At 38.6% G+C, this 25,999-nt stretch overlaps 4 protein-coding genes across 4 annotated transcripts; 1 reads left to right on the forward strand and 3 right to left on the reverse strand.

The window, feature by feature from the left end:
- Positions 1-1,613: 1,613 nt before the first annotated feature.
- On the reverse strand, positions 1,614-4,893 carry LOC137955168 (subtilisin-like serine-protease S). Its single transcript, XM_068802036.1, has 11 exons — positions 4,822-4,893; positions 4,647-4,738; positions 4,415-4,512; positions 4,171-4,320; positions 3,974-4,085; positions 3,337-3,874; positions 3,117-3,211; positions 2,785-3,021; positions 2,564-2,678; positions 2,259-2,463; positions 1,614-2,161 (listed from the first exon to the last, which is right to left on the reverse strand). Exons 1-11 carry the CDS (start codon positions 4,891-4,893, stop codon positions 1,614-1,616), a joined length of 2,262 nt encoding a protein of 753 aa, XP_068658137.1.
- Positions 4,894-8,309: 3,416 nt separating this feature from the next.
- Positions 8,310-9,027, reverse strand: LOC137955375 (putative cullin-like protein 2). Its single transcript, XM_068802288.1, has 3 exons — positions 8,831-9,027; positions 8,635-8,712; positions 8,310-8,527 (listed from the first exon to the last, which is right to left on the reverse strand). Exons 1-3 carry the CDS (start codon positions 8,969-8,971, stop codon positions 8,429-8,431), a joined length of 318 nt encoding a protein of 105 aa, XP_068658389.1. The 5' UTR covers positions 8,972-9,027; the 3' UTR covers positions 8,310-8,428.
- A 119-nt stretch (positions 9,028-9,146) lies between these two features.
- LOC137955169 (cullin-1-like) lies at positions 9,147-10,247 on the reverse strand. The gene is made up of 4 exons (XM_068802037.1): positions 10,116-10,247; positions 9,828-9,930; positions 9,352-9,534; positions 9,147-9,236 (listed from the first exon to the last, which is right to left on the reverse strand). Exons 1-4 carry the CDS (start codon positions 10,226-10,228, stop codon positions 9,147-9,149), a joined length of 489 nt encoding a protein of 162 aa, XP_068658138.1. The 5' UTR covers positions 10,229-10,247.
- Positions 10,248-24,153: 13,906 nt separating this feature from the next.
- Positions 24,154-25,979, forward strand: LOC137955805 (zinc finger A20 and AN1 domain-containing stress-associated protein 4-like). Its single transcript, XM_068802932.1, has 3 exons — positions 24,154-24,318; positions 24,416-24,483; positions 25,073-25,979. The coding sequence occupies exon 3, from the start codon at positions 25,115-25,117 to the stop codon at positions 25,595-25,597; it is 483 nt and encodes a 160-aa protein (XP_068659033.1). The 5' UTR covers positions 24,154-24,318; positions 24,416-24,483; positions 25,073-25,114; the 3' UTR covers positions 25,598-25,979.
- The last annotated feature ends 20 nt before the right edge of the window (positions 25,980-25,999 follow it).

Here is a 25,999-nt window from a genome sequence, read left to right on the forward strand (position 1 = left end):
TATGGATTTAAAATATTTATAAATAATTTTTTTTATTTTTAAGTCTTACCCATATATTATCTATTTAAAATATTTATAAATAGAAAAAAATTTACTCTTAAATCTTACCCATATATTATCCATTTAAAATATTTATAAATTAAAAAAATATATACAAAAAAGTTGTTTTAGATTTTAAAAATATAATTTATTTGTATACTTTTTATCACCTTAATTAAAAAATAATAAATTATTAAAAAATATATTATTTAATTAAAAATCTTACAAAACTTTACAATAATTTTAATTTGGCAAAATTTTTATTAACATAAAATCAAAAATTAAACAATAAATCACATAAAAATCAATACAGTAATTAAACACCTAAATTCAAATTAACATTACAAATAAATACAATAATTCTATTCAATTAACAAAAACTCTAAAAAATCACCCCAAGGTTTCAAGAGAAGGGTCGGCGAGACGACGAACAAAGGGGAACAGAGAGAAAGAATGTCGGCGGCGAGAGGATGAACAGAGGGGAACGGAGAAAAAGAACAAGAGATAAGGCTGAGACGAAGAGAGAGTGGTTGAGCGGAGGGCGTCAAGGGCGAGGCCGAGCGGCGGCAACAGGGGCGAGGTCGAGGCCAAGGCAGAGCAGCGGCCGCAGGCGAGCGGCGGCAGCGGGGACGAGGCCGAGGCAGAGCAGCGGCCGCAGGCGAGCGGCCGAGGCCGAGCGACAGCAACAGGGGAGGCGAGCGGCAACAGGGGAGGTGAGCGGCAGCAGGGGAGGCGGCAGAAGGCGAGCGACGAGAGGAGACAGCCGAGACGAGAGGCGAGGAGAAAATCGTGGAAGAGATAATTAAAAACATATGTGAGGGCTGACGTGGCACATGCTTACGTGGCCATTGATGACATGGCAAAAAGAAAATATTAAAAATGACATGATAAGTTACGTGGCAGATGACGTGTCAATAATGATGACGAGGTAGACTCTGAGATTTTACTTTGATGACGGGGCGACACGTAAGCAGTCAAAGCTTACGTGTCGCCTTTGACTATCCACGTATACAGTGAACCGGTCAAAGTTTGGTAGTTTTGTAAATAATTTGTGATCTTCGTTATTTTCATAAATAAGTTGTTTAAAACCGGTATTTTGGTAAAATTCCCTATCTTAAAATCTCCTCCACACCGGTTGTCTTCTAAGTTTTAAGCAAATTTGTCTTCCCCATAATTGATCCATTAGTGGTTTCACAACTATCGAAAACTTCTTTACGAGACATCTCAGCTTCATTTATTAGGAAGACCTGAACTGATCCGTAAGTGTATGGAGACAATTTTTTTTGTTGAGCTTCTCTACTACTTTATAAGATGAATCGCACGCTTCTCACATTTGTTTGGAACGAAGAAGAGGGCCTCTATTTCTCGATTCTATGAACAAATCCCCACGATTTTGATCTGCTCAGTTTTTTATTGCTACTTAAAAAGTATATTTATTCTTTCCTGGATGTGATGAACTAGTCAGAGAGAGAGAGAGAGATCACTTCAAAACAAAACAGGTGGAAATTTTAGGTTTAGCATTCCATGATAGCAAGAAAACTACAATCTGAAGTTACAAACAAATTTGCAGTTTGTTATACTGAAACAATATGAAGAGCAATGGGACTTCTGACAAAGTATCTCCCGTCGCTCCATGTTAGTGCTCCGAATACGAAACTTCCATTGCTGTCCCTGTTTGGCACGAAGTCCACCCTGTACGATTTCTTCTGTCCAATCCACTTGAACTCCAGCACGCTCGGTACAACAGTAATTTTCACCCCGGCTGGATAATCAACAGAGGCCACAAACACCGATCGCCCCTCCCCATAGTAAGTGACTGTGCGAAGAACCGACACTCTTCCCGTCATGTTAGAGACTCCGATTGAAGGATAGTTGAGATTGTAAGTCGGAACTCGAGTTTTTCTGCACGTTGTGGGGTTCCCTGTCAGATTTCGGAACTGTGCGGGGGTGGCTCCACTGCTGCAAAGAAAGTTTATGATGTCGTCGGTATCGTGGTCGTAGATCAGGCCTGGCTTTAGAGCTGCAAGGGGGCGCAGGTGGCCTGAGCCGTAATCAAATGGTGTGGTAGGAGACCCGTTTGGATGTCTAAGAAGTGTTGATCCGGTGTTATCCAGCACCGTTGCTGCATTGATAGGATTGAATTGAGTTAGTAGCAGAAACCTTGTAGCTATTCTCTGTTTTTGGGTGTTGCATGCCTGCAATCGACGGAGAAGCCTCACCTGTAGTCATCAGAGCCGATTTTATGGCTGCAGGGCTCCAGTGGGGACGATAGGATTTTAAAATCGCAGCGGCGGCGGAAACATGTGGGCAAGACATGGAGGTGCCGGAAATTATGTTGTAGTCGACAGATCGTTTCCCAGCTGAGTCTAATGCTACAGGAGACCAAGCTGCTAATATATTCAATCCAGGAGCAGTAATATCCGGCTGCCAAAGATAAAAACCATGAAAGAGAAGATGAAACTCTCGAAACAAACAGATTATACATGATAAAAGGAGGAACGAAGACCGATGATCGAGAGCATACTTTGATGAGTTCCGGTGTAATAACATTCGGCCCCATAGAAGAAAATACAGCCATCTCCGGTGCCGGTTTTGTGTGGAGCACTGTCACTGTTCTGGCAATATTTGCCACCGGGTTGCTGCCAGCATTAATTTCCAGGGCAATAGTTTTAGTTCGGAGTCAGATGAAGCAGAACAAGAAGTACTATCAGTAAAAGAAAATCCGATAACGAGCTGTCAACTTACTTTTGGCTTAGATATGCGAAGAGCTGCTTTGCTTCCTCTAGTCCAATTATGGTGGTAGGAATGACAAACTGAAAACCCACATCAGTGGCAATGGGATCCACGAGGATCATTCCAACGCCTCCAAGTTCTCTCACAACTTCGGCTTTTGCGCCTCTTGCATCAAAAATCTCTTCTATAATGCAGATGACAATCTTTCCTTTAACCAGTGACAGATCTAGGGTGTTGTTTTTGCAGAAACTTCATTGAACAAGACAATGAATTATGTCTCAATCGAAAAAATTAAGCTGAATAATGATGAGAATTGAATGCCATTCCCCAGCTGATATGCATACCTTGCGTTCAGTGAAGAGGCCCCCGGAGCTGCTGCAACACTTGCAGGTATGATGCCAAAGAAACCGTCCATCTTCAGTGGATTTACTGATTGACCCTGAGATGGATACATACATATATATATTTATGCATATCATCTGAGAAGAGGCTAGTATAATTTCCTGCAGTATTGCAGTTATCCCGGAGACAAAAACAGAAAAAGATTTTGTCTGTAATTTTTACCTTGAGCACTTTAGAGTTGCCCAGGGTTAGATTAGAATGGAACTGCCGGTCGACAGAGCTTGCAGCAACCGTAAGGATCCATGGTGCAACATTACAGGCAGTGCCAGAGAAGCCGGCGTTCCCAGCTGATGCAGAGGTGAGAATGCCTTTCTCGAATGCATGAAACGAACCAATGGAGATGGGTTCACTGAAAAAGCTGGGCTGTGGAGGGGATGGACCAGCAGATATGGAGATTATATCAACACCATCGCTGATTGCATCGTCGAATGCTGAGAACAGATCTGCATCACTGCACAGGCCGAACCAGCAGGCCTTGTAGATTGCCAGTCTTGCACGAGTTGCACCACCCCGAGCAGTTCCAGTGGCTATGCCTAGTAAACTGGTACTGGGTACGATTGAACCGGCTACCGTGGAGGCAGTGTGAGTCCCATGGCCGTCGGCATCACGGGGTGATCGGAAGAAGACTCCGCCGAACAACTCCAGGGGACCGTTTTCTGCCTCAAATCCTTTATAATAATATCGAGCTCCAATGATTTTCCTACAAGAGAAGGTCTCTATAGTTAAGGTTATCGCAATCCTGTATCAAGAAAAAAGAAAAAGAAGTTTTATGAATTATATTCCGGCAACGAGGGTTCACCTGTTGCAATTAACCCAGGTGAAGTTCGCGCCTGTCACACATTCTCCTTTGAATCTCTTAGGCACTGGCCCCATGCCTTCATCGTTGAAGCTCGCAGATTCCGGCCAGACTCCTGTTATTACAGAAGATAAAACAGAATGATAATGTGGGGGAATCCAGAGAACAAACCGGTAACCAAAACTCCATTCATCTCTTACCAGTGTCAATGGAGCCAACGATCACGTCGGACTGAAAATAATCCGTTAAAGGGAGCTGACTTTCAGCAGAAAGCCCCAGGAAATCCCAGGAATGTGTGGTGTGGATGCGGCTTGTTTTGCTCTCGAAGACTGAAATCACACCTTCTCTTTCTGCACCATGTGCATTTTGGGCACTAATTAGAATTTTTTTCACTTGAGCATTACAGATGTTACTTCATGAATGCGCAGCAGAGAGGCAACCCACCTGCCAGTAAACGCGCTTGTTCTGGTATCAACATGGCTGAGAAACCTCTGAAGCTCTTAGAATAATGGTGAACTGTTGCTTGTTGAGCTTTATGCATACTGAAAATTTTAACCAAAAGATTCATTCTTTCAGAAAAAAATGGGTTTCAGAGTTGATCATGATACATAGCCCACCCAGAAAATGTTAACAGATCTTTCTCATTCTTATCAATAAAAAAAAAAAGTTAACAGACCTGCCAGTAATTGAAGCGAGCATAGCATGGTTGTCGAGGACGACAGCATCAGCGCTGGGGTGAGAGTGCTCTCCCATGTAAACGATGTAGTGCTGTACATTCCACAGACGCATAAATTATGTCAATAACACAGTCAAGCCTTGGATCAATTCTTTGATGAAAAAAAACACCTTACCTTTGTGGGTGTGGTTCCAAGAACCAAAGCATAGCTCATGAACAGAAGACTGAAAACCAGAACCAGTTTCATGGCTTGCTCCCAACCAGATTAATCCAATCGAGATAAAATGTAAAGAAACCTCAAGCACAAGATGCCCAGATCTTGAACTGATCTACCATTTTATAGCTGCAAGAAGGAGAAGTATTCAATTCCAGTTTAGTTATTTGTGCCGGCCTGGTATGACCATATGCGGCATCAATAAAATATGGTTTCTTTGAGCAGTTATCAAATGTTTGATATGTAGGCCAGCCAAAGCCGGCTCATGTTCTCTTGTTTTTTTTTTTCTCCAAATAACACCATTGCTCTTATTATCCATTTCAGACACCCTGATGATAATTGGATCTGTTTTATACCTCAGGGTCCTCAAGCCATTGGCAGCTCTTCAAGCCCCATTTTTTAATCCCAGAACGGCATTCGTAGCGTCTATAGAATTATTGAAGCACATAATTATTGTGGCTAATTTGCACTAACAAAGCCTGTCTCCCTGTTAAGGAGCATTATGAGTCACTTAGGTGGCAGGGGATTCATGACGTAATAGCTGAGCTTCTATTCCATCATATGCCTCAAAAAGGTAATTCTGATAATTAAAGAAGCTCAGATGTGCATTAGGTGAAGTTTATTGTACTGTTAAAGGTTTCTCAAAAACCAGCAGAGAGCTTCAGATTGTGCCACAACAGCACATACTTTCTTCAAGTAAAATGATCCCCACCCAGCAAGAGTAGCCGTAACCGTACTACGTATTCGATTCCCCACAAACTGAAAAATCATGCCTAATTCATTTGTTTAACAGGCTTGGTAAAGAGATAAGGAGCAGAAATGGTCTGGGTTGGTGTTTTTTTCTGGGTCGATGAGAAGATTATTTGGCGAATGGCTCAGTAGGAGACTCTGCTGGAGTTGAAAGATAGGACATGGACGACAGGTTTTCTAACATTAATTTTAACTAATTGTTGTCTTGAGATTCTTCTTTAGTTCTTTGTACTTGGATTGAATGCATAGTATGATCGAAACCGGATTCAGACTGCAACTTGAGAAGGGTCAAGTTTCAATATCATATCCATTAATGAACATGTCATATTAGACCAACTAAGCTATCAATTTTATAAGCTTAAGTCGCAGTTGTATAATCAACGAAGAGCGAAAGACGGATCGAGCTGGGGAGGAGTGTTTTATTAATCTTGAGAAGCTCCCCTTAGCTGTGTGAGGTTGGGGATGGCGAGAGGGGGAGGGAGACATGTGCTTTTCTTCATTTGAAATAGTTAATTAATTACTTTCTTAATTTTTTTTCGTGTTTAGACTTTGAACAATTTGACAAATTAAACTGGTCAAACTCCAATGTTGTTCGCATATGAGAGCATTATCATTTCTGTCAAACATTAATAAATACAGATTAAATTATGTCTTTGGAGTTTTTTTCTTTCCAAATCCCTTCTAGATGAGCTGCCGATGAAGTGCAAAAGATCCATTTCAACATTTGCATCTCAATTCCAGCAATCTATAAACACTGTTTGATTGGTCAAGCAGAACAACTGATATAAAATCAGAGAGGAGAAGAAGAAGAAAAAGCTACTAAACACAAGGAAGAGAAAAAATAAAATCAAAGATAAGAAGAGGAATAAAGCTACTAAACACAAGGATGAGAAAAAAACTTTCATTAATCAATAACATTTATATAGGCAATATACCAACCGGAATAACTAAAACTAGCAAAAGACTTTAACCTTCGAACCACTCCTCTAATCTAACCCACTATACCACTTCATACTCTAAAACAAATTTGCTAAAAATAGATCATAGCCTAACAATCTCCACTAGACTAGGACTGTTAACAAGTTCAACAATCCCTCCCTTGAACTAAAAGGTTGCAAACATTCAACTTCCTTAGCTTCTGAAAAGTAGGCAATTTGAGGAACTTGGAAAAAACATTAGCAACTTGAACTTCACTCTTGCTGTAAACCAGTATCAATTGCTTCTTCCATGTAGAGAGTTTGATTATTGAGTTGCTATCTCGGTAGATTGTTGTTGGTCCCTATTGCTTGAAATGTAGCTCTTCAAGAATTTTCTTCAATCATATAGCTTGACAAACACATGAAGTTGCGACAACAAATTCACCTTAAGTGGTTAACAAAGTGATGATTGGTTTGCTTATTTGATGACCATGAACAGCACCGGAACCAAGTATAAAGACATATCTTAATATACTCTTTTGATCATCTATATCTCCTCCATAATCACTGTCAGTAAAGCCAATCAAAATTGATTTTTCTCCCTTCATGTAGAGCAAACCGAAATCAATGGTTCCTTGCAAGTGCCGCAAGATCCTCTTGGCATCTAGAAGATGCAACTCTATTGGATTCTCCGTGTATCTTCTAATGAGACTCAAATAATACATTATATATATCTTTCTTGTTGTTAAATACATTAGACTTCCCACAATTTGCTTGTAAAGAGTGTTATCGACCTTCTTTCCTTCACAATCTTTACTTAGCTTCAAACCAAACTCAGTTGTTGTACTCATAGAATTACAATTCTTCATCTGAAACTTGTATAAAATTTCTTCCACGTATTTCTTTTGAGAAATACAGACATCAATAGAAGTTTGCATAACTTCTATGCCAAGAAAAAAATAATACATCATTCCAAGATTAGTCATTTCAAATCAATCATCATGGATTGTTTAAAGTGTTCGATCATGACACTATAATTCCCAATGTAGATTAAATCATCCACATACAAACAAAACAATAAGCATTTTTCCTCCATCTCCAATTTTTGTAAAAAATGTATGCTCATATGGACATTTTTTGAAATCTCCTCTTAGAAAAATAAGCATTTATACGACTCTACCAAACTCTCGGAGCTTGTTTTAATCTATAGAGGATGAGGGTCCATTTCGACTGTGCGACTCAAAATTTTTGTAACAAATATATCTGTTATAGATATGATCGATTTTACTTAGATTGTGTTTGTGGCAGTAAAAAAAAAAAGTTTAGAGAAAAAGTACAACTGGATACCAAAACTTTCTGATATTTCATCCTAATTGCTTTTAATTCTCACGTCCCACAAGTTATAGGGTCAAATATTGATTGACTCAATTGGGTTTACTAGTTCAACTCAGAAACACACTTAGATGGCCTGGTTGGTTAGTCATAGTCAAGGTGAGAAGGGGGAGGAGAAGAAAACCAAAAACCAATCTCAAGGGAATTTACTGGAAGAAAAAATGAATTTTTTTCCCCTTATTGCATGTTTTTGGTATCAGATTTTTAGCACAATCAAGTTGTGCATGTGTCAACTTGAAGATTGATTAGTAGAACTGTAAAAAAACTAAAATGAAAAAAGCAATGTAATGCGGCAAATCAGAAGATTACGCAAAAGGATATGAACAACAAAAAACCAGGCCAGATATATGTATACATTCCAGCAAAGTTGCCATCCTGATTTACCAGTCGAATGCTTCCGTTAGCTTTATTGCAAAACCAAAGAAGATGTAAACAAGTTTACTAAGAGCAAACAAAGTCTTAAACAAGTCTAATTCATCTCCACTCCAACTAAATTTCATCCGGAAATTTTAATCATCCTCCTCGCTACTAGAGGCTTCGAGGAATCCATTACTGTTCAGCTGGACCATTACTTTCAGAGTAGCTGCTCGAAACGCGCTATGGAGCTTCTGCAACAAATATAACATGAATCTGCATTTAGCAGTTCAAACAAGCCAAAACCCCACGTTTCGAAAATGTACTTTGGAGCTAAGAGTAACGAGTGATGACTACTTGCCTGCTTTAGCTTGGGGCCGGTGCTTTCGTGCAGGAACAACGACCCTATATGCTCTTCCATAGTCAAGGATTCAGCTATCTGAAGCGAAAGACGATCAATTATCCATCGGTTGGTTAACTATGATCTTTTCAAGCTCAATTTTCTGAACGAATAAGAAAAATGAAACCCTCGTAAAAGACTGAAAGGGGAAATTGACCTTGATTATATAGCGCTCTTTACTATAAACGTAGCCCCAGTCGATGGCTTCGAAGAAATAGTGTTCTTGGGTATGATTGAGGAAGACGTCCTCGAAGTATTTGTTATAATATCTTAAAGTATCATCTCCTATCTGCACCATTACAGTGAAGATTTGTTCAAGGAGAATCGCGTTGATCTCTTCCCCCTCACGGAACCTACTAATCTGTCAAACATATTCTTGCTGTAAATCAGTATCATTCTTAACACTAGACGAGGAAAGAAGAAATCAAGAAACAAAAATCTTAAGCAAAGAAAGAGCAAGTTTCCTTGGATGATCAGTTTGTGGTGATCGACCAAACATGAAAGAAACTACCCACCATAGAAATAGCAGCTCCTACTACTTGTTGATGAATTTCTTTGAAAACCTGAAACTCAAGCCAAGCGGAGAGATCGATTAGGCTCACGTTGCGATAGATCAGACTGAAACAGGGATTTGGACATGATAGTACTATATATATATAATTCTGTAAATTGCGTTACCCCATCATAGAACAACTGGGTGCGAACTTTTGCAGGGTCAAGGATCTTGCGGGTCATGAAGGAGCGGAGCAGATAATAAAAGATGTGGGAGACCTTTTCGTATACGTCTTTGTAGACGAACCATTTGGTCACAAATTGTTGTGCTAACTCATCTCCTTGCATCCGCTGCAGAGGTGGGAGCACCTGATAGAAAGAGAAATATGCACTTTATGTTCAAAGGGATGTGACCGTGTATACAAAAAGATTTGATTTTACGAGCAATCAGTAGATTCTTGTACGCCTGTCAATTCAATAAACTGAAACAGATATGAAACGCTAAAAATTTTAAGATTGATCGCAAGCTCTTGCTTCCCAATTCTCATCCAAGAAGCTAATCTCACCAAACTTTTCGTACCATCCTGGAGCCAGAAAAGTTAAACAGTGAACGTAACGCTCGTCTAGACAGATTACCAAACCAACGCAAGCATCTCCCTTACCCTTTCAGAGAGGTATTCTTCGATGGTTTCCATAAAAGAATCGTACATCACTTCCTCCATTTCTCGACAATTTCCTTTGGCAGTGCACAGGTCGTAGACAATCCTGTCGAGCAAAAATGCAAGAGTTTTCGATGAAGAACAATTTTTTTTTATAAAAAAGAAAAAAACCATTTCGGATCTTCATGGATCTTCCCAGAAACAACCTCTACAGTGGTGAAATTATATTGCATGACGTATAAACAGGAAAAGGAAGAAACTTTGAAACAGAGAGCCAGGGGAAGAAAATACGTATAGAGCTTGATATGTTCATCAGCAGTGAATTCCTCCATCGAATAGGGGTCATCCGTAACTCTCACAAGCTTCTCAAGCCCATGGCTGAGCTCTAGACATGCTTTCATCATGTTGATCTTGGGCGCCTCACTCTCTCTCTCAGAAAAACACGGTTGCAGGGAAATGAGACTGAAAGGAGGTTTTTAATACTAGACTAGAAGGGAAGCAAGACAGCAAAGAGGCCGTCTCTTTCGGATACACGTAATTTCCGTTTCTTACACTTGCAAGCGCTCCATCTACTGAAGTAACAGCTGTAGATTCGGCGGTGAGAGAAGGAAATGGACGGTCTAGGGTTCTCGGGAGATTTTTCCGAGGAAAACTTTTCAAATGCGAGGACATCTGTTGAATGAGGTAGGAGAAGATATTAATCCTCAGAGCGTTATAGTTGTCAGCTTCCTTTTGTGGCTTTTGTGGTAGTCTTACGAGTGTCTGTTTTCTGTATATGATTCGTTGAGCCTCTCTTTCTAACCAGAATCTGTTTATGAGCTCACTGAATTACTAGGTTTTGATGATACCTTTTCGGGTTCTTTAATTTCAATCCCTGGAACTTCGTCCATTCTCTTCTCAATTGATCTTAGACGTTCTGCATGTGTGATACAGCGTCCTTCATAGTTCACCCATCCTCTTCTTTCCTCGATGTTTGCTACCCTAGAGATAATGATCGGCTGGACTTGAAGATTTTCATGCATCAGTTTGCTGAGAGTGCCCTTTTTTCTCTCTTTTTTTCTGGTTATCTTCAACCTTTACACCGGCAAGTCCAACCAGCAAAGAATCGTATAAATTCTAAATCAAGAATGAACTAGTTGAAGCGTAAACGTGAACTTTTACTCTATTAATTTTGTTCAGTTGCCCTCTTTAATCCTTTAGATTGTTTACGTCTGCAACTGTTTCTATGTAATTAAGTACGATTAAGCTGCATCAACCCGGTTTTACTTACTTGGTTACACCCATGAACTCGCACAATCCGATCCCTAACAACTGCATGCAAGGCCGCAAGCCCCATTTGCTTATTTAATCTGCTGATAGTAAGCATAAAATACATTCATGTTGCTTCACAATTGCATAGTACGTGGCTAGGCATCGGTAGGTTATCTTTTGTGAAGCTGAAAGTCAATGATTAACCTTGAATTTTGAAAGAATTAAGCTCTTTGAGCTTCAGTAGGCGTGTTACTTTCAACTTTCAGATCTGCGATAGATTTCTGATATCATCTCTGAGAGCATGCTGGACAATCTGCAGGAGAAATCAAATAATAGTCAGCTTACAGCATTTTCAAACGAGCTAAAGACATCCCATGAGATTTAAAGTTCAAACTGAGACATTCTAACGCTTGCAACTCTTTTTGAAGAAGAAAAATTAACAATAAAATGAAAGAGCCAGGGTTCGTCATTTCAGTATCAGGTATACAACTTCTGGATCCAATTCCCTGTAAACTGGAAAGTCAGAGAAGTATATTGCAAAAGACATTATTAGGTCGTGACACAAAATGGAACTATCTGAGAGTGAAACAAAGCCCCAGCAGACCATATAGTAGCGCTGCCCATTAGGGAAGATGTGGAAGAGCTCTTGTCCTGTGAGCCTGTGGTTGGATGATCTTTGCACAGATTCCTGCCCAACAGCTCTCCTTGATACTACTACTTAAGAGATGCAAGCACGTGAAAGAAAGAGAAGCCACAACAGGAAAAGCACTCGAAATTCAGTAAAAAATCTGTTCCAATTCAAGCACTCTTTCAGTACAGACAACTACATTACCGGCATGTTTACAGAACCTCTTTCAATGTCACCATTTTGAAGGAAATCCCATGTCCTTTTACCTGTTCCACATAATTTACTCACTTTCCCCAAAATAACAAAGAGAGTCTGTTTCTGGAAGGTCTTGGGCATGTGTTGTAGAGATATATTTTGCCTATTTCAGCTCCATACTGTATCTTAAACCTTTTTCTACTTGGTGAATGTGCAAGGTAGTACAGTCACATTGCAGGCATAAATGAAGCATCAGAAGAAATTGTTTTATTCAACAATCTTGATTCTCTCCTCTTTTTGTCATGAAAGTACATGGTAGTTGTCAAGAAATTGTTTAACATTTGACAACATTTTCATTAAGTGGCTCAATGTAGATGATAAATACAGCTTCTGATTCAAGTACATGGAGGTATACTATCTTGTAAAGGATTTTGATAGGGGTGTAAAGATCTTAAAAACAAGCCAATTAAAAGGAAAAACAAAAGAGCAATATGTTGTACTTGAACCTACAAAGGAAAATCTTTCAAATGAAAGTGGCCTTCCCTTGGAAAACATTTGGCACTCACAACTACACTTTTTGCTGAGATCAAAGCAAAAGTTTTTATCTTTCATTGAACATAGACACCAAAGTAGGAGCAGGAAATTCAACTTCTCACTACTAACAGATATATGAAAGATAATTTTTTTCTTTTTTATTTATAATTTAGAACATAATATAGCAACTAGTCAATGGATTAGAATGCCTAGGGTTTTTTATATGTCTTGAGATTTTTATGTCGGTGTCTTCTTTTTCGTCTAGGTCCCGGTAGAGGATTGGCTTTGTTACAATTGATTTGATACAGATATGTAATAGAATGATTTTTTTTCTCCCATTTTCTATTGCCAACTAGGGAAGTAGGGAGGCTTCCTCCTAAAATTGTTCCAAATATCCTTCTTCAAAAAAATAGATATCAAGCATATATAGGTCTATTATTAATTTTTCATAACTTAGTAGTTGGTTTTATACAATCAAACCCTAAACACAAACAAACATATAAACCTAATGAAATATGTTTTGGTGTCTGAATTAAAATTCAACTAGAACTAGGAATGGTCATTTATTTAGTATACAACGATTACAAAAACTGTCATATTTCAGTAGTATCTTGATAAATTAACCGAAGAAAATTTCCAGCCGCCCACAAGAAGACAGAAGTTGCAAGTAAAAGAACTACCACAATTATTTAGTAGGTTGCATGATATGCTTGCAGTCTTGATGGATTAAAAAAGAAAAGCACAGGATGTTGAGGGGAGAGAGAGAGAGAGAGAGAGAGAAAAGGGGAGCAGGAAGCTTCATTGTAGTCTTGAATGAATTTCACTTGCAGAAACTGTGATGTTGCATGAGAGTCTAGTCTTATATTCAATCAAATCAACTGTTGAAAACCCTAAAAACACCAGGTGCTAATAGTTTTTAACTGCTAAATTAGATTCTTCACTGTAGACTGGCCGAACTACTCTTCTCACCCTTCTGAGAAGAGAAACACCGATTGCAAGAGGAAACAACTTTTTGTCGCAGAAAAATCTCCAATGCAAATGTACTGACCATCAAAGTAAGCAGATCGATTACCTTGCATGAGATCTAGATATCTGTATACCATTTGTACAACTAAGCCTCATTTCCATCTGTTCATAGTGCACAGATCATAAGCAGTTGTGACGAGCAAAATTAGGGGATGATGCACGAGAAAGAAGACATGCTCACAAGTATGATGATTGATGGGAATCATACTGAAACTGTAAAAACAGCAGAAGAAAAATAAAACCCTATTCCAATTCCTAGATGAATCATCTAAGAAAATAACCTTTTACGACGGTGTGATAAAATCTAACAAAGAAAAAAGATGACTTTTCAAAAGATGAACACACGGTAGCAATTATCGGGAAGAGGAACTAGGAAGAAAATTAAATACTTGCTTAGCACAAATATTCCTTCCCTCCTGGAAAATCCATCCTCCGAACTGTTTTGGGTGAAGACCTCTGATAATAATCCCCGCTCTTTGTTTGAGGATTTGACGTTCTCTTTCCATGATAAACAATGGCGGCCATCTCACTCTTTCGCGGACACGCAGACAGTTGCAGAAGAAAAAAAAAAAAAAAATGGAAGAAAGCCCTTTTCCAGCCAGTCTTTTTCGGGCACACACATCTTCCGTCCCAAGGATCTGCAGGGCCACCTTATGCTCAAATCACAACCGTTTGTTTCAGTAGTGTAACCCCTGTAAGGCTGCAATGAACGAAGGAATCAACGGTCTAAGTTTTCAGGAGATTTCAACGAGGAACAATGCTGACGTGGAATGGTGGGCCTACATCTAGCTGTAAGAGGACGTGTTTCCAAGTTCGACACAAGTCTGTCCCATGTCAATTGGATTTACTGCTTGTGAACTCGTTACATGGCCTGATTTGTTGATCATAGTCGGGGGCGGAGCCTGAGTTTGCTAAAAAAAATTGAATTACAGGTAGATTTAACTTCTTTCCGAGGTTGCATCCTTGTCCTATACTCCCTTGCTCTTTCCCCCCTTCCCCTAATAAAATTTTCCCTCTCTTTTAAACCTCAACGATATAGAAAAGGAAGTGGATAAAAACCAGTCTAAAGAAATTTGTTGATGAATAGGAAACTTTTTGAAGGGAAAAATGTGTGGATTGTACTATAAAAGCAGTACAATGCAGCAAATCAGAAGATTATGCAAAAAAGATATGTATAAGATGAAAAGCCACTTGCGGAAAAAACCAGAATCCACACCCTATTTATACGATCCAGCCATCCCCATTTACAGTTCAGTATATATAATGCTCCAGTTAGCTATGTTATTACAATACCAAAGATGATGTAAACGAGTTTACTAAGAACAAACAAAGTCTTAAGGCATATGTCTGCGATTCATCTCTACTCCAACTAAATTTCCCACCCTGAAATTTTAATCATCCCCTTCGCTACCATAGGCTCTTTCCAGACGGAGTCCGTTCTTGAACATCTGGTCCATTACATTCTCACTAGCTGCCTGGAACGCGTTCTGGACCGTCTGCAACAAGTATAACAAGAATCAGCATTTGGCAATTCGTACAAAAAGCATTCGATTCGAAAATACGGAAATACTATTCGGAGCTAGACTGATGAGTGATGATTTCTTGCCAGCCGTAGCTTCGGGCCAGTGCTTTCACTCAAGAAGAACGACCCGATCTCTTCTTCTGTCGTCAGAGAATGAGCAACCTGAAACGGGAGACGACCAATTTTCCATCGTTCGGTTATGACCTTTTCAAGCTCAAGCTGCTGAATGAGTACGAAAAACAAAAAGACTGAAATGGGGGGTTCGACCTTGACCATATAGCGGTCGCTAGTGTCGACGTAGCCCCAGTTAGTGGCTTTTTGGATATAATACTCCTTGGTGCGCTCGAGAAAGACGTCTTCAAAGTACTGATCGTAGTATTTTAAGGTTCCGTTTCCAAGTTCCACGATCACGGCCAATATTTGTTTTAGAAGAATCTCGTTGATCTCCTTCCCTTCACGGAACCTAGTGATCTGACAAGCATATTCTAACTGTAAATCATTCTTAACACTGAAAGATCGAAATCAAGAAAGAAAAAATTAGGACAGAAAGAGCAAGGTTCCTGAGATGATTAGATTGCGGTGATCAACGATGGAAATGACTACCTACCATGGCAATAGCAGCTTCTGCAACTTTTTCATGTGTTTCTCTGAAAACCTGAAACTCAGCCAAGTGAAGAGATCGATTAGCCTCATGTTGTGATAAATGAGACTGAAACAGAAATCTGGAGAAGGGAGTAAATGGCCGTTACCCGATCACAGAACAATTGGGAGAGATGTTTGGCAGCGTCATGGGTCTTGCGGTTCGTGAAGGAGCGGAGAAGATAATAAAAGATGTGGGAGATCTTTTCGTATACGTTTTTGTAGACGCCCCATTTGCTCACAAATTGCTCGGCCAACTCATCTCCTTGCATCTGCATCAGAGGTGGGAGCACCTGAAAGGGAGGTGACTGAGTCGTAAAAATCTCCTGAAGAAGCCATTTTCTCATTATATGGTTTATTTGAACCTACAATTACCCATTTAAAGTATATATAATCACATCAAGAGGGAAAAATGAAAAAGGGAAAACTGGGGAGAAGACCAGCAGCGAGCTTCATTGAAAAACAACATCTCCCATTGTCATGCATCTTTCAAGAACAAAAAGATTTTGCTTGAGCAATTAGTAGATTCTTGCATGCATGTCAATTCAGTCAACTGAAACAGATATGAAATGCTAAAAACACATTTCTAGATTGATCCAACTTTTCACCGAAGAAGCTAATCACTAATTTACAGAGGAAGCTTACCAAACTTCTTTTCTTAACATTCCGGAAACATAAAATTTAGCTGCAAATGGGACGCTTTGCTAGGTAGATCTGCATGCAAAGATTGTAAAACCAAAGGATCTCCCTTACCGTGCTAGAGAGGTATTCTTGGACGGTTTCCTCAAAGGCATTGTACATCAGTTCCTCCATTTCTTTACTAGCTCCTCTCACTGTGCACAGGTCATAGACAATCCTGCCGAGCAAAAATGCAAGAGAGTGTTGGATGAAGAAGATAATTAAGCAAGGCATGCAAGCTACTTTTCATATGGATAAATCCATGACCAAACTTAGAAAACACAACCCTTTTCGGATCTTCCAAGATCATCCCAGAAATAATCTCTACAGTGGTAGTTGTCACCAAAAAAAACAAAAAAAAAAAAAACAACTCTATTGTGGTGAAATCATATTGTGTGACGTAAAAGCAGGAAAAAGAAAAAACTCTGAAACAGAGAACTAGGGGAAGAAGATACGTATAGAGCGTGATATGTTCATCAGCAGTGATTGCCTCCGCTGAACGGGGGTTCTCCGTGACTCTTACAAGCTTCTTCAGCCCTTGCTTGAGCTCTCGGCTAGCTCCCAGAAAGTCTATCTTGTCCATCTCACTCTCTCTCAGAAGCATATGACTGTTGCAGAGAAATAAGATCGAAGCGAGGCTTTTAAAACTAGAGTAAAAATGGGATATGACAACAAAGAGGCCGTTTCTTTCGGGCACCCGGGATTTCCGTTTCTTACACTTGCAAGCGCTCCATGTACTGGAAGAACACCTGTGGATTCAGCTGTGAGACAAGGAAATCAACGGTCTAGGGTTCTCGGGAGATTTTTACGAGGAAAACTTTTCAGATGCAAGGACATCTGTTGAATGACGTTGGAAAGGATATTAATCCTCTGACGCGTTATAGTTGCCGGCTTCCTTCCTTTCACGGCTGTTTTAGTAGTGTTTTTGGTATCTCTTTTCTGTATATGATTCATTGCTGCGTCTCTTTTTAACCAGAATCTGATAATGTGCATGATGCCGTTTTGGCTTCTTTAATCCTTAGAACATCTCCTGCAGTTTGTTCTCAACTAGTCTTCGACGTGCGCATATCATTGTTCATTCATCCTCTTCTTTACTAGATGTTTGCAACCCTAGAAATAATACCTTTTTTCTGGTTATCTTCAATCGTATAAATTCAAGATCCAACTAGTTGTAGCTCATAAGATAACCAGTGGAGGTGCGAAGCAATGAGTTTGAACCACAGGGACGTAAACGTTTATTCTCATTGTTCATTTTCCCTCTGTACATATATTGTTTACAACATCAACTGTTTCTATATGATAAAGTATGATTCAGCTGCATTAACACGGTATCATTTACATGATTACACCACTGAACTCATATAATCGGATTCCAAGCAACTTGACAGCCCCATTTACAATTTAATCTTCTGATCAGCAGTATAAATACATTCATGTAAGTCCACAATTGCATTTTTAGTCTTGTGGCAATTCTAGGTTATCTTTTGATACACTGAACAACATGGATAAATCTCGAACTTTGAAACAATCAAGCTCTTTAAGCTTCAGTAGTGGTGTTGTTCTCAGTTTTCAGATCTGTAAATAGGTATCTGCTACCAACACTGACAGCATGCTGGACAGTCTGCAGCAGAAATAACAGTATCTTATCGGCAATTCAAACAAGTGAGAAACATCCCATGAAACTGTTCTTCGAACTACCAAATGATATTTAAACTGTTTAACTGCTAAACATTCTAACACTAACAACTCTTCTTCTCAACAATGGCGAAAATAAAATGAAGACTGAAAGAAAAAAAGAGACCAATGGTCATCAGATCAGTATCATGTCAGTTGAGATTTCCAACTTCTTGATCCATTTCCCTGCAAAACTGAAAGTCAGATAGTATTTTGATGGAAAGAAAATGGAACTGTAAGCAAACCCTGATCTGAAAGTGGGAGAGTATTTATGTTTCAAATGGCATTAGTAGGTCATGAAACTGATCTGAAAGTGGAACAAATCCCAGTCATCCCATTGTGAAAGATGTGGAAGGATCATTTTTGCACAAATTCGTGAGCCAACTGCTTCCCTTGATACACCTTCAGAGATGCAAGCACAGGGAAAAAGAGGAGCCACTGCAGAAAATCGACTGGAAATACAGTAAAAAATCTGTGCCAATTCGAGCAGCCTTTCAGTACAGACAACTAATTACTAGCATGTTTACAGAATCTCTTATAATGTGACCATTTTGAAGGAAATACTCATTAAACCTCTTCCACACAATTTACTCCATATTCTTATAATAACAAAGAGTTTGTTGCATGACCTTTTAGGGAGAATTTTTTATCATCTCTCCGACCATAGTTCTAGCTACTTAATAATGAAAAAAAGTCATGAATCACCTTATAGTGTTCATGATATCTAGATTTCACTATCAGGTTCATGAAATTTCTTCGAAGTTAACTCGAATCATGCAAATTCTTCTCACTGCAATTCTCCTCAGTAACACTTCCTTTCAAGAATAAAATGACAGAAAAATCAAAATTAGGATCTTTTTTCTGAAATGTCTTGAGCCTGTTGTAGAGATCTTTGCCCACTTCCACTCCACACTGTATTTTATACCATTTTCTACTTAATTTAGGGAACATGAATGGTAGAACATCCAGATTATAAACATGAATAGAACTTCTAGATATAATACAGCTTGATCTGATAAAAGAAATTTAAATATGGTGCCCTAAATATATACAAAGAAAAATCTTTCAAAAGTGGTCTTTCTTTGTAAACCATTTGGCTCTCACAATTACCCTTTTGTTGCTGAGAAAGCAAAAGTTCTCAACTTTCATTGCTCATAGACTACCAAAACAGCTTTTCTGTGCTAACAAATATACGAAAGATATAAGCTATGTTGATTAAAAATAAAATTAATATATGAAACATATAACTATTTTATCTATAACTATAACAACAGCATAAATAAGACATCTGTCTTGGCTAAGTTTTTTCTCTTTTCTGTGATTTAGAGTATGATATAATGAATTAGGCATATATATACATAATAGAATGCTTAGAGGGATTTATGGATATGCTATTTAGTTTATGTTAATGTATTAATCTTTCTCATTATGGCCTGGATAGAAGATTGCCATTCTTTCCATTGATGCATCAGTGATCATCTTCTCTCCTTTTCTCTTCCCCATGAAAATATAGATAGGTTGTTTTTCCTGCCTCCACAAGCACACATATCCACCCAAAAAGACAGAAGTTGAGAAGAGAAACTACAATTATTTTAAGTAGTTTGCATGACATGGTTGTAATCTTGATGGATCATCTATCACAGTAAGTTGGAAAGAGTGAAAAAGAGGAGAGGAGCAAGATTTATTGAAGACTCACTGTAGTCTTGCATGGATTTCAATTCCTGAAGCAAAGGGTCAGTCTAATATTTAGTCAAATCAAAAGATAGAAAACCCTAAAAACATATTTCATATAGGTTCCAGGTGCAAGTAGTTTCTTAACTAAAAAAGTTAATTCTTCACTGTTAGACATTCAGAACTACTCTTTGGAGAAGAGAAAAGCTGACTGCAAGAGGAAATTCAGATTTTTAATTTTTTTGTCTCGAGATAGTCTCCATGCCAAGGTATTGATCAAAGTAAGCAGATTGATTACCTCACCGAAGACGCATACATCGATGATGTCCGAGTACTATTTGTTAACTGAGCCTCATCTCTGTCTGCTCATTGGGTTCAGATCATGGGCAATTCTTACGAGCAATAGATGGGAGATGATCCTCGAAAAAGAAAATAGATGGGAGATGATCCTCGCAAGGATGATGGCAATCATACTGGAACTGTAACTACAACAGAAGAAACAACCGGAATGAAAACATATATATATAAAAAAAATAAAAAAAAACATTCCAAATGCTTCATGAAGCATCTTATAAAAAAAAAAAAGAATCTCTTACGTCGATGAGATCAAACCTAACATCGAAAAATGTAAAATTTTCTGAAATATATGAACACCGGAAATATCAATCAAGAAGATCAGGAACTAGGAAGAAAATTAAAAACTTGTACGGCATATTATATTTCTTCCCGGAGAATTCATCCTTAGAACTGTTTTTGTTAGCTTTGATAATCGTCCCCGATCCTTGATTGAGGATTTGACTTCCTGCTTCCATGATCAACAATGGCGGCCATTTCGCTCCTTCGCAGACACGCAGACAGTTGCAGAGAAAAGAAATAGAAGAGAGCCCTTTGCACAATGCCGTTTCATGCTTTTGCAGGGCCACCACTCGCTCAAATCGATACCGTTGTTGATTTAATTGGTGAATAAAAAAATCAACTGTTTATATTACCAGGAGATTTCAACGAGGAACAAAAATTTACGAGTGGTGGACCCAAGTCCACCTGTAAGGACACGTGTTCAAAATGACATGTAACGTTTCACCAAAAAAATCCTTTCAAGACGATATTTGAGGAAAAGAACTACATAACACTTATTTTTTTAAAAAAAATATTAAAAAACCGAAAGTATATTAAAATAATAATATTAATATTATGACTAGATAACAACTTTTTCCTAATATTATGACTTGCCGTTCTCTCTAGACACACCCTTTAACCTCATTTGCCCCCCTACCCTAACGACGCTGTCGGCTGTGATCACGTAACGCACATGTTTCACATTATGCGGTGCTCACTTTTAATATTAACAATGCTGCAACTAGGGGTGGCATTCACCCGAACCGAACCTGTTCGAGTCGAGTTTAATTTAAATATTTTGAATTTGAGTTCGAGTTGAGCCCAAAAATTTTAACCAAAGCTAGAACTTCAACATATATTAAAAACTTTTCAAAAAATATATATCAAATAAATTGTATATAAAATTATGCATAAATTTTACATAAAATTGGGCATACTTCTATATAAAATTAGACATAACCTATATATATAATACCTATATAAGATTTGGTATAATCTATGTGTATAATACTTATATAAAATTCGGTATGACCTCTACTTAAAATTGGGCATTATCTATATAAATAATACCTGCATAAAATTATCTATAAATACTCCATAAAATTTTTTATACACTGCATAACATTATGAATAAACTCCATACAATAATCAAACAAAACAAAATTAAATAAAATATCACTATCAATTTACAATCACCCAAATAAAAACTATAAATCCATTATAAATTTACAAACTATAGTTGTTTCTCTTCATGCTAGAAAATAATATACTTCCCTGCATGAGCAAAATCTCCACCTAAGACAAAAATAAAAAAAAAACAAAATTAGTTATTGTCAAATAAAAAAATACTCTTCCACAGTACCTTTACAGCACTAACAACCTCTGATGTAGTTTCCAATGTAACATTAGGAGAAAGCTCAAATTCAAATTCCAAATCACTATCATCATCCTGGGAACAACTACCAACAACTTTGATGAGTACAATTGTTTATCTAAAAGCAAGAATTATTAATAAAAGAGGTATAGGAGTAATATTTTTGAACTAGTATAACTCATATTAATGTCACTAAAGGTGCTTCCTAGAAAAAGAAATAATGTCACTTGAAGTGGTTGATTCTGTTGAGCATCTTTTGTTAACTTTTAACATTATTCAATTTCACTAACCTATTTTCACCTAGAATTGCTTGTGTATAAAAACCTTTTGTGTTGTATTCTTTCAAAGTATGGTATTTCACATGAAACTAGTTACTCTGCAATTACCTTGTGCAGATAAAAAATAGATTAAAACATTCACAAAGTCATGGAATCGTCTACCAGATCGACAGCCTAAAGCCGCAATGAATCAGAAAGAATTATTTAAGGTGTTTTGATCAATTTGTTCCTATGTTGCATGACAAGTATCAACGCCAAGAAGTTCCAGCAAACTCAGTATAATCCTCTAATTTTTGTTTGAGATTCTGCAGCAACAATTATTAGAGTATAAGATAGGTTGAAATGTACGACAACAATGTAAGTAGGGGTCCAAAAGATTGCGAAGGAGCCAAAATTTTCTTCTCCCCAACCTTGTTTCAAACAAATGCAACAATGCATTCTTTTTGTGTTCACCAGTAAATCAAACATCATCATTTCCTACCAGAATCCAACTACCATGCACATGAAAAGATAAGGACTATATTATTCATGGCTACTACGAGCCACTATCAGGAAGTGACTCTAGAAAGAAAAACCGAACTATTTATGTATCAGATAAAAAATAAAATTATCCAAAAGTTCATAATAGAAGTTAAAAGACATCAAGTGGACTAGTTCCAAGTGTAGTATGTTGTTTCACAAGGGGGAAACATATTGTTACTTCTAGAAGACAACATTGACCAGTGGTTCCGCCCCATTTTCTATTTTTTCTACCACCTCATCATGGTAGGCCAAATGATGCCATAGCATCTAATACTCCCATGCACTTTGAATCCCAGTAGTAGTCCTCTTCACCAATGTGTTCCAGTCAATTTTCGCACCAGCAATCTGAGAAACTTCTTGGAGCAAAGCAAGGATTGTCATTGCAGTATACCTAAAAGGCAAAACAAATTCACAAATTACTTACAACTAATTAAAAATAATGAATCTTTAAGCAATAAATAGTTCATCCAACACAAAGCCAAAGTTGTACAATAAAAAACATTCATTACCAAAAATGCATAAGTGGTTTTGACTTCCGATACTTAACGACATAAAAAAGTAAAGAAACAAACAAGAAGGGTGTTCTTTGCATAAACGGGGACCCATATTCCCATCTTCAATAGAGTTTCCCTGTGTCAAACACATCACAACAAAACCAAAATAGTTTTCACAAACTCATACCTCTGCAACAGCAACGCAATATCATCTTCGGTGATGGAACCCCGATTCTTGGTCCCAATCATCATGCTTTCACATTTACATGAAATAGAAGCCTCAATTCAGAATAGGGCTTCGGTAGAAGGGGAAATTTACAAATTTCTGTGGAGTTTTAGAAGGGCTTTGGAAACGAAAACGTGCATTGCAGAGAGGGAAGAAACTTTTCTGAGGTACTCTTCTGGTGCCAATCTTGGGAAATGGCAGAAGCATGGGAATCGCAGAGAAGGAATGGAAGAGAGTCTCTCCCGATCCTGAGACTCCCGAAAATTTCCCAAATCTTGTCGCTCTTTAAATTAACGAGCCGGCTCACCGTCGAGCCGAACCTGGATTCGATAAAGCTCGGTTCGTTAATTTAAATTAGCCGATTCTAGAACTTGAGTTCGGCTCGAGCTCGAGAGATACCGAACCGAACCGGCACTGAGCTGCTCGCAAGCCGACTCGGTAGCCACCCCTAGTTGCAACCATACATTTTGTGCACGAGGTCCACGGAAAAAATGGGGTTATTTAGAGGTTTTTCTGACGAATGATTATATAATTTTTTTATTATATTAACCCGTGTGAGGTAAATTAAGACATGAAATGAACTACAAAAATGAAGTGCAAATAGATGGAACATAAACTAAACTAAGGTTTTATTTTAATACATGTTAAAATTAGGTTTAAATTCGTCCTAAAGTAATTGATTATATTTAGAAAATAAGTCATCATAAACTCGGTGTCATTAATTAATTAATTAATTGAATTATTAAATTTAGATGAAAGTAATTCGAAAATTACCTTAAAAGCTGAATTCGTTTTAACCATTAAATTTGACATGAAAGCTTAGGGCACTTCTTTCTAGAATTTATTATAATACTTGGAAGTTTTGGTCTTTTTTAGTGTATAAAAATGAACCGCCCGCCACCGGGACGTGCGGAAAGAAGGAAAAAAAATGAAATGGTATCTTCTGTAAATGCAATGAAAAAATGGTGGGTTTTGTAAAACGTGTTTTATTATTTATTGAGCGTTGGAAGGAGGAGGAAGAACGCGGGGCAGACGGAAGGCGAGTGGAATCTTCGAGAAACCGGGATTGTACTCAAGACTGCTGGTGGTTTTGGGCGATTCCGTGGTTTTACTTTTTTTTTTTTTTTTCCTCCGGGAGGAGAAAGTTAAAGATTAAAGAAGAAAAGGTTGGCGTCTTCTAATCTACCTGTATATAATAAATCTTTTTCCTTTCTGCGCCTCTCAAAACCTTTCTTTCCATTCCTAAATCTGTGATCCTCCCAGGCGGAAGAGAGAGTTTTTATCCATCTCTGTTTGGATTGTTCAGATCTCTGAAGACGACGGTTCCACAGGTAGAGCTTCTATGCCCTAATTTATTTGCTTCTTTTGTTTCTCCTCTTTGACGTGTTTGTAAGTTTGTGCTGATCCGAGATTTTTGCGATTATCGGACAAATCTGACCGTCTAAGCGTTAATTTGTTCTTGCTTTTAGTTGGTCTGTTAGGGGATTTCTGTCTGGTTTTGTCGCTGATCTTTGGGTACAATCTTGGCGTTTGCTTTTTCCTCTTTTTTTTCTTTTTTTTTTCTTTTCCTTTTTTGGAGTGGTATCGATTATAAGAAAAACATTGATGTCTGATCTCCTAATTCCGGCTTAGTCGATAATTTCTGAACTGTATTCGGTCGTTTTTTCGTTTTCCTTTCCATATTTGATCTATTTTATTAATATTTCTATTTCTCTTCGAGGAAATCCTAATTCCTAATCTTGTGTGTGTGTGTGATTTCCAGTTTCGTTCTTAACCGCGTCCGATGTTATGATGAGACCTTTCTTTGTGTCAAAGAACCCTGCTGTCTTGACTTTTCTGCCTTCACCTATATAAATCTCTATACTTGCTGATTCTGATGATATCTCCTCACGAACCCTAGATACAATTCCCTTCTTGCAGATATAAGTCTTTAGTTCAACATCTTTGGAGAATCATAAAGCCATGGCAGAGGAGCACCGATGTCAAGCCCAGGAGGGCCATTGTCTCTGCGCTAATAACTGCGGCTTCTTCGGCAATCCCGCGACCCTCAACCTCTGTTCCAAGTGCTACAGAGATTTCCGCCTAAAAGAAGAACAAGCCTCCTCTGCGAAGTCCGCCGTTGAAAACTCCCTCAATGGAGTTTCTCCTTCCCCGGCGCCTCCGTCCGCCGACGGCGTACGCAACCCGGTGTCTCTGATCTGCTCACCGTCTTCCTCCGCTCCGGAGACGACTCAGCCACCGTCCGCGGTGCCTGCCAACCGGTGCTCCACGTGCCAGAAGCGCGTCGGTCTTACCGGCTTCCAGTGTCGTTGTGGTCCCACCTTCTGCAAGTTGCATCGGTACCCGGAGCAGCATGGCTGCACGTTCGACTACAAGGCGGCGGCGAGGGAGGCGATCGCCAAGGCCAACCCCGTCGTCATAGCTGAGAAGCTAGAAAAGGTCTAATGGGTCCCGTTACCTCGGTGGTGGAGATAAGTCCAGAAGCTAGACGGGGATCCGACGGTTGGTGATCGTTCTCGAAACTAGCCGCGTTCTGGTGGGGTGGCTATTGGTGTGGTTAATTCTGAACCGTAGATTTTTTCTTTTTTCTTTAATCTTTTTTTAGTTTCTTTATAATGAAAGGGCAGAAATACTGTGGGTTGAAAAAGGAGTTGGCTTCCTTGTTGATCACGTCGCCTCTACCTTTTTTATCATTGTTTTGGTTTTTCGTTTTTATTTGATGCTTGCGTGGAGTGGCCGTGAGGCATTTAATATGGCGAAACTGCCCCTACTCCGCCGTCGACTGCACTCTTGTTGTTATGGGTATTCAGGTAATTTGGTCTTGGTACAGGAATCTGGTTAGGATGT

This window comes from Aristolochia californica, unplaced genomic scaffold (assembly GCF_029961685.1).
Source record: "Aristolochia californica isolate CCGP_79_NKW_82.1479 unplaced genomic scaffold, dmAriCali1.0.hap1 SCAF_2, whole genome shotgun sequence".
Lineage (NCBI taxonomy): Eukaryota > Viridiplantae > Streptophyta > Magnoliopsida > Piperales > Aristolochiaceae > Aristolochia > Aristolochia californica.

Coding starts and splice junctions, on each gene's coding strand:
- LOC137955375 (XM_068802288.1), bottom strand. CDS start 8,971: ATGGTGCAGATAGGAGATGATACTTTAAGATATTATAACAAATACTTC. Junction 8,713..8,830: donor AAGAGCGCTATATAATCAAG/GTCAATTTCCCC, acceptor CTTTCGCTTCAG/ATAGCTGAATCCTTGACTAT. Junction 8,528..8,634: donor CCGGCCCCAAGCTAAAGCAG/GCAAGTAGTCAT, acceptor TATTTGTTGCAG/AAGCTCCATAGCGCGTTTCG.
- LOC137955169 (XM_068802037.1), bottom strand. CDS start 10,228: ATGATGAAAGCATGTCTAGAGCTCAGCCATGGGCTTGAGAAGCTTGTG. Junction 9,931..10,115: donor GAACATATCAAGCTCTATAC/GTATTTTCTTCC, acceptor TTTGCTCGACAG/GATTGTCTACGACCTGTGCA. Junction 9,237..9,351: donor CCCAGTTGTTCTATGATGGG/GTAACGCAATTT, acceptor CTTGAGTTTCAG/GTTTTCAAAGAAATTCATCA.
- LOC137955805 (XM_068802932.1), top strand. CDS start 25,115: ATGGCAGAGGAGCACCGATGTCAAGCCCAGGAGGGCCATTGTCTCTGC.
- LOC137955168 (XM_068802036.1), bottom strand. CDS start 4,893: ATGAAACTGGTTCTGGTTTTCAGTCTTCTGTTCATGAGCTATGCTTTG. Junction 4,321..4,414: donor ACAAGCGCGTTTACTGGCAG/GTGGGTTGCCTC, acceptor CACATGGTGCAG/AAAGAGAAGGTGTGATTTCA. Junction 4,086..4,170: donor CGTTGGCTCCATTGACACTG/GTAAGAGATGAA, acceptor CTGTAATAACAG/GAGTCTGGCCGGAATCTGCG.